Consider the following 13,145-nt stretch of genomic DNA (forward strand, 5'->3'; position numbering starts at 1 on the left):
TTAATTCATATACAGCTATGCACAAACACACCCTTTTGTATTTTTGCATTCGGTATTGGGAAATAAACAGCACAGAACTGTGTATAACACACAAAGCCACAAAGTTCCATCTTTATGAAATGTAGTTTTTGATATAAAATATCACAACATGACCACACTAGGTTGACCAGCAACAGCCAAGATAAAAAGTTGATGAAACTTCTGTCCACTTTGTAATAATCACTTTGAAAAAGTGAGATCATGTCTTGTGTTGTTTTTTTTGTTTTTTTTATTGACTGGAAAACTGCCAGTGAAAGCCATTCAGGCTGACACTGAAATAAAATCAGCTCAGTGAAGGTAGAGAAGACAAGAGTATGTACTGCAGTTCCTTTAAGGTCAATCCCTGGCATTCACCGACCATCAGTCCTATACACGGCTACTTTCAGTCGCTTCACAACACTCTCAAAGGTTCATTAACTAAGACGCTAACTGTTTTTATAGCATGAAATTACTGTAGTAATGGCAAAGGTTGGAGGGACTGTTGATCAACACAAATGAATTATAAAATGGCTTCAGACTTTTTAGCTGCAAAGGCCGCTAAGTTTCATGGGAAGAGATAATCGAAATATTGAAATAAAAAAAAATAATTGTGATTCTGTAATCTTTATTTTAGCAACATTCACCATAGGTTATAATGTATGACTTATGTGTATAATGGATTCACCTCCACAGCGCTCCAATGACTGCTCATGCTTTGAAAGATAACGTGACCTTTAGGAAATGCCCACATTTATTGCATGTTTATTTGTGTGATTTTTAAAAAGTCATAGATATACACCAACTTAATAAAATACACCTGCTTAATACACATGTTTGGTCTCATTTGAAAAATAAAAGTCAAAATCTTTCATTGTTACTCATAAACCTAAGAATAAGAGTACTTGTCATACATGGCAGTTCACCATTTTACAGGGAGTTCCGTGTACTAGATGATTTCCTGAGTAGTTGCCAGGCAACCAGCACAAACTTCATGAAGTTACTGATCTTCTCGTCTAACTCTGCCAGAAAGGGGAAAAGCACATCTCCTAATATGTTGAACTGTTCCTTTAAGGCCCTCATCATTCCACTTCAGTTCATATTGTACTTTGGAAGAGGTGGATATGCTGTAAAAATTAATGGATCAAATAAAATCAAGTGACAGAAAGATGGCCTGTATTTAGAAAGCACTTTTTCTTGACCACTCAAAGTGCTTAACTTAACACGTAACTTGCCATTCACACACACACACACACACACATATTGTTCATATCCTCATTCATATACAGTATATTCACTGCTGCCACAGCCAGTGCAACGTATCTTAATACACAGCTTGTCGGGTCAAATGTACATCCAGGTACACAATTATCCAGAGGCACCACTGTACTGTCTGTGCCTGTGATCACTGTTTGTGAAAACGTACTTGGGAAATATTCTCTCAGTCAATAACCATGAGCCCCGGAGGAATTTCTACTTAATCAGTTTTAGTTGATTCTCTGTTTTACTTCCCTGATCGATTTTTTTTTGTTCTATTGAATGTCTCTTTTTATTGGATTTTATTCTGTTACCATATTCTGTCATAGCTTTTGTTACGCGCTGTTAAAGCACTTTGGAAATTGTTTGGTTTTCAAATCAAATCGAAATTGCAGCAAATTCTAAAGGCTGCAGTTTTAATCCTTTTCCATATTCTATGTTATTCTCATCCTGGCATTACAGAGGTGTGAAATGGAAATTCATATTACAAATGCAATTGTAGTTGCAATATATGTCAGAAAAATCACAATCAAATATTTACCCAAATCGTTCTCATGTGGAGAGGCCAAAGAAAAAAAACAATCTCCTCTTGATGTGTGATACACTCCTTTATGAAAGAAACATGTTTTCCACCACTGTCCCATTAAATGTAGATAAATGTCAGACTCGGATTGACATGCAATATGCTGGATTATCATCTCACAAAACATATTGTCATTATTATTTATAAGATGAGATATTTTCTGTAGCAAATGCAGAAACCTTCCATTTGTGCACAACAAATATCACATCTTACAATGAAACTGGCATAAAAATCTTTTGAACATAGAAGGGATTAACTGTTTTTTTCCATTAGCAGTAACAATACTCAATGCCTAACTCTCACCAGATTGTTGGGACAATTCTCCGTCTCAAATAATGGATTGGTGAGTTTCTGTTTTCCGCAGCAGCCACACTTTGCAATATAGGCTGATAGGATAGGTGTATTGTTTCAGAAAATTATTACCTGGACCAGAGTCGGGAGTCATAGAACACAATCACCTCTACAGAGAACTGCAGTCCTCATTTCATTTCATAGCATCAGGTGGACAGCCCATCCCTCTCCACCACCTACCATCACCATTACCACTCAGCCCACCCTGCTCTCTCTCTTTCTGCTGAGGCAAGTCCTTGTGTACTTGCTGGGAGCTTGGAGGACAGAGGTGCCATCAGATATCAGTCGCCCCTGCCATGTTTCAACACACAGCAGATAAATGGGCTTCATGCAATAAGCCTGAAGGTAGAGAGTAGTACGGCAGAGGAGTGGTGGGGTGCGTGGGTGGTGGGGTGCTTTGCAAAGTGCCCTTAGCCACGGCCAGCGTTCCATCAAACATACGAGAGCTAATTCATGTGACAGGGGGTTTCTGTCACTCAGCACCGTGAAGACACTTAGCCCCGTCTCTATTTCATACCATGACATGTGTATACGGCGGCGGCAGCAGTGAGGAACGCGCCCAGTGAAGGATGGCGGCGCGTTGCTGTCCAGGATCTGGATCCTGTCAGAAACGACATATAGAGGGCAATAGGAAGCCGATACGAAGCCACACACACACACACACATACACACACAGAGGCTTGGAGCGCTGACTGGCAGCCTGGTGACCTTATCACTGAATCACAACATTATACAAGTACAAAGCGGCAGCATACTGTATATGCACACAGGCATCCAAGCGCACACACACACACACAGGCTCAGAGCAAAGATGTGTCTGTGCTCCACATATCAGCACTTTGATCAGACACACTGCTGATCACAATTATCTGAATATCTGTGCTGGAAATAGGCTGCCAGCAGTCCACAATCACTTTCACAATGTTCCACTGATTCAATGTGCGTCATTGGCAAACTAAAAACTGGTAGGTATGAAGGGGCTGTTTAAGTGAAGATGAAATTACATTGGCTGACCCCAACAACGAGCAGTGAATATAGAAAAGCATCAGTTGTCATCTCTCTGGTAAACAACGTCATCTATTCCAGCTACACCGATGTACTTAACAATTCAACAATGGATTCATTCTGGCTTATGTTTTTGACTCGTTTGGATTTCCATTGAATATTTATTCAGTTTCTGACTCGTTGGTGTTTTATCTACCTTTAGTTGTTGGTTTCCTGTTTTATTTGCTTCCTGATTTATTATGAGGTTTTTCCTCGTGTGTACCTTCTTTAATTTGACTTCCTGTCCTGTCTTGATGGTCTGCACCTCCCGAATGTGTTTCACCTGTGTTTGATTGTCCATGCCTCTCTAGTGTATTAAGTGTCTGTGTTGGTTCATTTTTGTTTATAGTTCATAGTTTTATTTGTTTGTTAATGTTATATTTCAGTCCTGTCTGTTACTCTGGTTTGTATGTGTTCCCGGTCAGCACCCTGTGTTCCTGTTCTTTTTGTTATTTGCATGAATTGAATAGTCTTTCCAATAATTGTTCAGTTTTTAATTAAGACCGAGACAACAACTAACTGATAAAGTCGTTGTATCAGATTTAACAGGCAATGACATGAAGCTCTGCACCGTTCCCATGCAACTTACAGCAGATATGGAGCTGTGGGAAAGGCTCTGCTTCTCCTCTGGGAGTTTGCCATAACATTTTATGACAATCTGCACTGAATGAACAATGAGAAGGATTCCAGTTCCATATTAAAACAACTTCCCTTTATAGATTGTAATTATTTGTGGGCCGCAAATGATGGAAGTTAGGTTCTGACAGTGTTTTTTATACGAAGGGCAATTTAGCAAACTACAGATTTTATTAAGAATTCTTGTACAGCTAATTCAGTTAATTATACATTACAGTATGTATTGTATTCGGTATTGTTCCTAATGAGTAGACAGCTATAATGCAGAGCTGTTCTGTGCTGGCTTAGCATTAACAACCTGGCACCAAATCCAACCAGTTTTCCCTGAGAGGGCCAATCAGCATCTAATCACTACCCTGGCATACAATAAAAGGTCTGAGTGAATATCTTCATTTTAATACTGCATGTTCCCTTCTTTTTTTCTTTTGACAGAAGTGCCATCCTCGAGGATCAAAGCAGTGCTGCCAACAAAATACCAGCCTTGAGAGCATGACAATCATATTAAGACATCAAATCAGACATGAATTCAGCTGATCTTTTATGGAAGATCAGAAACACTGGGATGCTGTGATTATTAATGATGCAGGTAATCAGTCAAAATTGATTTGTAGTGGCTGCAGTTACCACGTTTCAAACATAATGAACACTGACTAAACTGCTCATACCACGACAAATCCTAAATAGGACATCTGTTGGTTTACATCAGGGTCAGTGTATACAGTGATGTCTTTTTCATTCTCTTGTAGCCTCATATGTGCAACTGAAATGATAATTTTTCAGCACAAGGTCATTGAAATACACTGCATTTATAAACTGCTTTAAACGTTCACCCACACTCTAACATGCGGACATACACGAACATTTCAATTCAGTGTCTTACTACAAATCTAAGAATCGATTGAGTATGAGTGCAGAGGTCAGACAATGGTGAGACTTTGTTCGTTTTGTCCACAGATAGTAAAGAACCCCACAATATTACACTCCCACTAACACAAGTAGCAAATCCCCATACTTGTGAAGATGAAACTGGAAAATGGGCCACATAAAAAAATCAGAAGGTCTATGATTTAAGAAAACCTGCATCCATTTATTTTCTCTTATAGTACAACTGCTGTCTGCTGGTGAACATCCTTCCTCATAACACCCAACAGCACCTGCAATGAAATACATGTATATATCTTTCTTCTATATCTGTTAGAGTCACATCCACTTTAATGCCTCCCATCTACGTTGTGTAGCACTTGGATTTAAAGGGCACTTTATGGCAGCTGATACATGAAACCATCCATATTTATTTCTGTCCCAATACACCTCTGTGAGACAGTATGGACAGCTACCTCTATTTTTATTGGAACTTTAAAACATCCCAGCAACTCTACTATATACATATATATGTATATGTATATGTATATATATATATATATATATATATATATATATATATTCACGAGGGAATGTCAGTGAAGAAGAAGAATTATTTTGCTCAAACAAATGATTTCAACAATAAATCGATCATGGATTAGTCACTTGCTGCTACAAAGACTAAACCTTCACTCATGTTAATTCCAATCTAACAACAACAACTCTGGTTTACATCAAACAGCAATTTGACAGAGCATATGCCCGTCAAGGTAGTGCCAAGTGCATTACCTTAACACCACTTGACATGTACAGCACACGAGGAAGCTTGTAATATGACACCAGGTGCGAGAGGCAGATGCTCGACTGACCCCACGCCATACGCTTCGTGACACCACCATGACCTGCTGCTGCTTAACTAGTACAACAGCGGAGCAGTGGAGCGGCGAAGCATCCATTTGAGAGCTGATTTTTTTTTTTAAAGCGTGATTATATGAGGGAAGGACACATACATTGGCACAGCTTCCAGTTCTCAAACTGGTCGGCACCTTCCCACTGAAAATGAACTGGTTCAGAACAAGAGCAGTGAAAAGAAAAAAGAGGAAGAAGGAAAGAAGGAAAGGAGCAATGGAAAATATTCTGAGTGAACAGGAGGGAAGCTTGTGCTATGTTGCCATTATCATGTATACTTCTTCTGCTCACATGGATGAACTTGAACCTAGTCAGGAAGTGTTGAAAGCACTAAACATGATGATTGTCTCTGTTGACTTTGGTGCAGGGCAGTGAGTGATTTACAGAGATTGTATTAGGTGTGCCTTTTGATAAATGGCTAAAATCCTTGCTGAGAGCCACGTTTCCAGTGAGAGCAAGCATCCATGTGTGTTCACAGCGCAGTCAGTTCTGACTGTGTGTCAGTACCTCATATAACCACCCTTTAAAAAAAAAAAAAACATTTTAATGTGCTTCGTTTACAGGGAACACTGCCACGTGATTTCACATATACCATTTCAGTGCTCAATAGCAGTCTAATCAATATTTATGCAAGGGGGCAACTCTCTACTGAAGTGTAGGAGGACCTGTGATAGTACCTAAATATGCAGTTTAATCTGAATCTGACAGAAGTGAATGTGGAACGCTGGCAAAGGGAAGTGTGGGAGCAGCTGCGGTGACTTCTGGAGATGAGGGTTATGTTATGCTATTATAGGATGAAGCTCATTTATCTGCAAGCAGTAAAATCAGCGCTATGGTGGCCCACAGTCAGTCCGCCATTTGTTGTGCTGAGGAAGAGTTCCAGCTCGCACATCCTCATGACAATACTAGATGGAGTTTCTGTTCTCAAGACTTTTATGCCACCACAAGCACCCAGTGGGCCGGCATAGCAAGAAAGAAAAAGCCATTGTACCCCCAACCACTAAGACGCAAGAGATGTGCTCTATTTGCCCAAATTTAATTCTCATGTCAGGTGTGTACACTGCTCCACCCACAGGGAATGACAAATTGAAACTTCTCGTAGCAGCAGTAGCATGGCGCTCCCTTGGGAGGAAGTCGGACTCACAAGCGCAAGATTGTTTCCTCGCACCAGAAAGCAAGAGTGTGCATGTGCATGGCTTGCTAACGTCGCGGCACAAGACTTATAGTTTTTTTTTTTGTTTTTTTGGTGAGATACCATTCACCAACATTCAGAGCTGCCACTGTGTGACATTCAAATGTAAACTATTCCCCATACAATACACCAGCAGCTATAGGACTGATGCTGTAATTCAGGTCTGGCCTTCAACGCGTCTTGTACAGTACACATGATGGAGGCTCCTGATAGATTGCTGTTGCAGTGATGCAGCACGCGCAGCAGAGATATTAACATGTAGAGTGTACTCGGGGAAAAAAGAAACGGCCGTGGATGAATACGAGCTCGCGGCATAAAGAGTGAACATACAATATGCCTTGCAAAAGCAAACAGCTCTGCTGAATGTCACACAAAGAGAATTGTAAAGCTATTGTGAGTCACTTCACATTTCCCTCAGATAGCCCTCCAGAATGCCCTCCTACTAGAAACGGTACAGTAACGTGTGACAGTGGCTTTAATATTCAAGAACTGGCCTCACAGAAATATGATCATGGCATCAGGGAGAAACCAGAACAGGTCATGAGACTGCAGGAATATAACAAATCATTTACACCAATCTGCCAATGAAGGAGCAATTTCAAGCCCTGAGCTTTGCAGAGAAAATAACAATGCAGAAATAAACTGAGCTGCGCACCACACTCAACCACGAGGGAGGTCAAAGCTGACGGCTAGAAAGAATTCATATTCAGGGTGCTCGGAGATATGAGCTTTGTGTGCTGCCAGACTGTTTTAGCTGGGAAAGAAATTCTTTTCATTTTGTTCCATAAAGTTGCTCATACATTTACAGCTCTGCCGCCTATAGAGCAGGCTGCAACTATTTGCTTACAATTTACAGCCAAGGTCATAATCGAAGTGGGGGTCCCTTTGCATGCTTAATGCTGCCTTGAAGAAGACCAGAATAAAAGTCGTCCTTTTTTCTTCAAAAGCTCTGTAATATTCTGCTGCTCTGATGAGTGTAAAGCTTGGATGGATAGCCCCATGCTCCCTGAGTTTAAACAGAATACCAAGTAAAGGTTTTTTGAATTTCTCAGTCTGGTACCCCATGACGTCTTTCTGTAACTGCACACAGAAGCTGATTTGTTAAGGCTGTGAAAGCATCCAGGATAATTAAGTGGGATAAAACCCATTTGGTCTCGTTATTACATTTGGACATGAAGTCTCAGAAATGTGCTGGAGTCCACAGTGTGAGTCTTTCACCAGTGGAGCCACGCACTGACAGTAAAAGCCAAAGTGAGTCACCTCAAATTTTAGTGGTGCAGCCTGTAGACATTTCTCATAAAATGTGTGCCGTCATTCTCACCGGCAGCTTGTACTGCACATCAGGATAACAGGATGTACTGATACATGTGTCTGCTGCTGATGTGATTATTCAAGCATACAGCAAGTATCACCCGTTAACTTTGACATGTGTTGTAAAAAGCAGCACGATTGTCTGTGGCCCTAATAAGACACCAGTTTTAGGATGTGTCTTGACTTAAATTCATTATTTGGTTGTCACTCCCCAAATTTTAGAAAGGGATGTTTAATGTTTCATCCCATTATTTGAAGCTGAAAAAGCCGTGTGGGGGGTAAGTGATTGGCATTAAAAGTGACTGAGAGGGAAAAAGTACAAGAATGACAACTACCAGAGACTTAAAGGTGCAATAGCTGGTTTCTTTATGCCATCAGAACACAGCAACTGACAAAATGTCCATTTGAAATAGTTGTTTCAATGCAATAGCATTAGTTAACAGTTGCCTATTTACATATACCTCACACACCATGTTGTGACCAGCTTAAGTCCAATATTTCCTCTCTTACAAGCTCTTCTTTACTAACACTTTCAGCTTTAATCACCAGCTAAATGCAAACTCTCGACTTTATTTTGCTGAAAGCAGCTGTCTGATGCTGACTGAAATGACTGGTGTGAGCTTGAAAACCACAACAATGATCTTAAAGAGGTTAAATAACTCTCTCTGCGGGTTCACGACCACACACTTTCTACACAGCCAGTCCATTTAATCTCCAGTTAAAAGAATATTTTCAGATGTGCTATAAACGTCTTGAATGGAAACTTGAAACAGGGTTTTATATGATGTTTGCCGGCAAATACGTCGCTTCATTTAATGATCATTGTCATCCTTGATTAATCTGTTGATTATTTAATAAATAATCAGTTATGTTATTTATTATTTATTATTATTATTAGTTAATAAATAATCAAGTTGTTTGGTCCATCAAATTTCAGATGGTGAAATATTATGATCCATGTTTCCTAAACCTGTAAATGAGGATGCCTTCAAATATCTTGTTTTCTGTAGGAAAAAGACATTAACTTTACGTTCGCAGAGGAGCAAAGGAACCAGACTATACTCGCATGTAACAAACAGAAATATTTTTTTAAATGACCAGGCCAATTAACCTGTTATCAAAAAACTTGGTGATACATTAAGTCAATTATTCATTAATATAATTCCTGACCTAAGAATCTTAAAAGTGAGCTGCTTTCATGTTCCCATTTTAAATCGAATGTGAGTCGAATTTGAACAAAGGCCACCTGAGCGTCTACGTGCAACATGCACCACCACCACCTCCACCGCCTCTCCTCAGTCTGTGGTTAAGCAGAGAAGCTGCCACTGACTTCTGACTGCACCGCTGAACCGGAATCTGGTCCGGCGAGGAAAATCCAGACATTTCCAATTTATTGTGGAATAAACTGGCAACACTGAGAGTGGCTGACAGGCCATTCATCGTTGCGGGCGTTGGCCCAATGGTGTGCGTGGACAGGACTGCTGTGCTTTGATTTCCTGTCTTGCCACCATGACAGATGAGCTATGGAGAGGGCGGAGGCGACACAGCCACTCACCACCACAAAGCTTCACCTCTCTCTGCCCAATGCTTTACCCACAGTTGTCACAGTTTCCAGAGCCTTAGGGGTCATGGAGGTGGAAGTGGTGAAGAGATAGTATCTGGTATTGGGAAGTTAAGGGGGATTTGACTTTCTAATGAGGTGCAGCACAAAACACACTACAATAAGTAAAATATTAAACAGCCAAGGTCTAATATTATCCCGGCTGATGAAATGATGAAATAAGGAATACTTAAAACCGCAGCACTGATTGGTCCGATAACTCACAAGTTGTGTAGGACTTAAAGACAATGATTATGGATTAAAAATTAAAATTCAGCTGAGATCTGAGAAGAGGAGTGAGCAACATGCAGATAGTGTCTACGCACTTTTACCTATCTATTTACAATAGAAATATCAAGGGTAAGAAAGTTCACAAGAGATTGAAGGATTCTCTACTATAACTCACTAACGAGATCATTTTCAGCTGAAAATGAGTCAATAACAAATGTGACGGGGAAGGGGAGGGTTGTTGCTGCTGCTCCTCACAAAGGCTTGAAAGACAAATAACAATTCACGGTTCAAATCACAGGAAGCAATAAGCTGCCGGTGACAGTAGCATTCAGGGAGAAAACACTGCAAATTTAAGGCAAAGGAAGCACATTTCAGTGCACAGGCACTTCATTTTTCACATCACTGCCTGCTTTTGTAAGCTGGCACACTGCCACAGACATTGATGTAAGCACTGTCCCCTCTCTACACTGGTAATTATGCTGCTGGTCAATTCTTGATTAAAAGATCTAATCTGCAAACTTTGTGTTCAACATTGCCCAACAAGTCCCAGTTAAGCCTGTTCTCCGTGTCTCTGACAGCACTGGCATCGACAATGCTCTAACATGGACAGTAGCCAATAAAGTGCAGGGAAACATCCTTCTATTCTGTGTCAGGACGAGGGTGTAATTGCAGTGAAGTCAATTATTAAAGAGGAAAACATGGATAGGAAAACATAGCCTTACACTGAGTGAAATTATAAAAACATTTAAGTTTGAAGGTCTTTTCCTGTCTGCACCACATGAAAGCAGTGATATGTGTGGCTTCACTAAATCACACCGTGATCCCTAAAAGCTTTGAGGGAACTTTTAAATGGTGCCATTTAGATGAATGAACACTTTCTATATCACATGATGGCAGGTGCAACATTTCCACACACATTATTATACTAGAGATACCAAATGCACCATATGGTGGCCTGTATCACAGAACACCACGAGGTACAAGAAGGTCACCATAAATTGTGAGCTGAGACATGTTTCAAGTCCCTGTAGGGCTGTTTTATTGGACACTGGGTTGTTTTTTTTCTTTTCTCGGGATCACATCATGTGACACACAGCATGTGCAGCTGCATCCCAATAAGAAGCCCTCAGAGACTAACCAAGTAATAAACAGCTGCATTTGCCCTTACCCTCTCTGAGCAGATGGGAGTAGATGAGCCAGAGAAGCAGCAGGCAGCAGAGTGACGCACCTCCACCTGCGGAGAGCGTCTTCACTCCAGACTGCATTCTACACCTTTAGCCTTTCAGATTATCCAAACTTTTCAACGCCTGTGCCGTTTAGATGACAAGCAGATCAGTGTGCGAGTGGCTAATCCAGTGGCGTCTCCGCAGCCTGTTGTCGGCATCCATTTTGAGGTTATAATAGGAGAGGGACTGATATAATCCCCACTTGCTGTTCAAATTCCCTCGGTGCGCCGCAAATCCATCCAGGCTGCCCAGAGCGCGCGCGCACACACACACACACACACACACACACACTGTCAGGTCTGGCCAAGTTTGCGCAGCTGTGCAGAAAATTCACTGTCAGGCTTCTGCAAAAACCTGGGAGAGTGTAGAGGTGGAGGAGTGAGCAGCAGCAGCAGCAGCACACTCCTGCAGTTTGGATCCTCACACGGAGACGTTGATGATGCTGGTGCTGGTGCTGGATGCAGCCGCTCAAAACCAACTGGACGCCGCTGTCACCTCCTTGTTTACCTCGTCGGCGGCGCTCTGCACTCTCAGCATCCCATCACCATCTTTATTCCCAAACAACTTGTGCACTGGAGCCTGGCTCCGCGCGAGTCTACATGCAACTCGAACAGAGTAAACTTGTCAGAAAACGCATGACTCCAGCGCCCCTCCGAGAAAAGACCAGCTCTAAGGGCGCAAATGCGTCATATGTGGCCACATGTGAGCCGCAGCGCAAACCGAAATGTCACGTCCAAACATGAGCGGCGGCTCCCGCGGCGCAGTGCCGCCGGTGCAAAGCGCACAGTGAGCGCGTCAGTGGCGGCGGTGGAAGTTAGAAACACTCCTCGTCACCTGTGTGAGCCTTCGAGGAGGCTCTGGAAATGTCTCTGTGCTGGTGGTGAGCTGCTGAAACGCTCCCCCCTCCTCGCAAGTGCTGGTAGAGGAGGTTGTTGTTAAACTAGCCTCAGTCTGTCCCATGCAGTTGGATCCATTTGCATGCAGGCGACGTCGAACACGAGGATTTCGTTCTTCAGACAACGATGATGCTGCTGCTGCTGCTGCTGCTGCGCCTAGAGTTACCTTGAGTTAGTATTTACATCTAATCCATCTCTCTCTCTCTCTCTCTCTGTCTCCCCCTCTCTCTCACACACACACACTGTTGTATACTCTCTTTCGTATGTGAGTGAGGACACTCATACACATAATACATCCTCTAGCCCTTTACCCTAACCTTAATCATCACAATCACTTCTACCAATAACCCAAAAAGAAAAAGTGGGTCTCAACACATTAACAGTCATTTTAAGGTGTGACAGCAAGTGAGGACTAGGCAAAATGTCCTCACTTCTTATGGTTCTCACAAAGATATCCATACAACACACACACACACACACAGGTCTGCACTATTCATTTTAGGACAGCCTCTTGTTATTGTTGTTTAATTTGGACAGCCAAATCAAAACTAACTACAATTACAACTTAAACTAACCCAGAAAAGAGATTCTGCCTCATTAAAGCAGGCTTTGGTCTCCATAAGACCCTGAAAGAGTCTGTGTTCATACCAGAAAAGGAAGAAAACACACACACACACACACTGTCCTAATTCCCCTCTCAAAGCTCGAAGTGGAAGAAAAATCCTTTGAGATTTCATGCATGATGATGCTTATTTATACAGACACACAGCAGCAGCCCAAACCTCCCCATATGACGACCTGTTACTTTCCTGTGTGTCTTTATGGCCTCGTTCACACAGAATAATGCCCTTGAGGGCTGCATGGTCTGGGGACGACAGTAAACATTTAGCACACTTGCATTCTGGGAAGAAGCACAAAATTGAGACGATGTTTCTTTCAGGTGACCGGTGCCGTAGCGCGGGCAGAGCCTCAGAGCTCTTTATAGCAGGAGTCATCATATGATACAGTGTGTGATAACACATCAACTATCAGG

General features: G+C 41.8%; 1 protein-coding gene across 1 annotated transcript in view; it reads right to left on the reverse strand.

Moving 5' to 3' along the window:
• Window positions 1-12,288, reverse strand: part of tafa5l (TAFA chemokine like family member 5, like) — a 44,767-nt gene extending 32,479 nt beyond the window's left edge. The window contains exon 1 of the mRNA XM_044039277.1: window positions 11,159-12,288. Within this exon, the coding sequence (XP_043895212.1) occupies window positions 11,159-11,255 (97 nt within the window). The 5' untranslated portion in view covers window positions 11,256-12,288. The remainder of the gene's footprint in view (window positions 1-11,158) is intronic.
• Window positions 12,289-13,145: the final 857 nt, after the last annotated feature.

The sequence above is a fragment of the Solea senegalensis genome, linkage group LG11 (genome assembly GCF_019176455.1).
Source record: "Solea senegalensis isolate Sse05_10M linkage group LG11, IFAPA_SoseM_1, whole genome shotgun sequence".
Classification (NCBI taxonomy): Eukaryota; Metazoa; Chordata; class Actinopteri; order Pleuronectiformes; family Soleidae; genus Solea; species Solea senegalensis.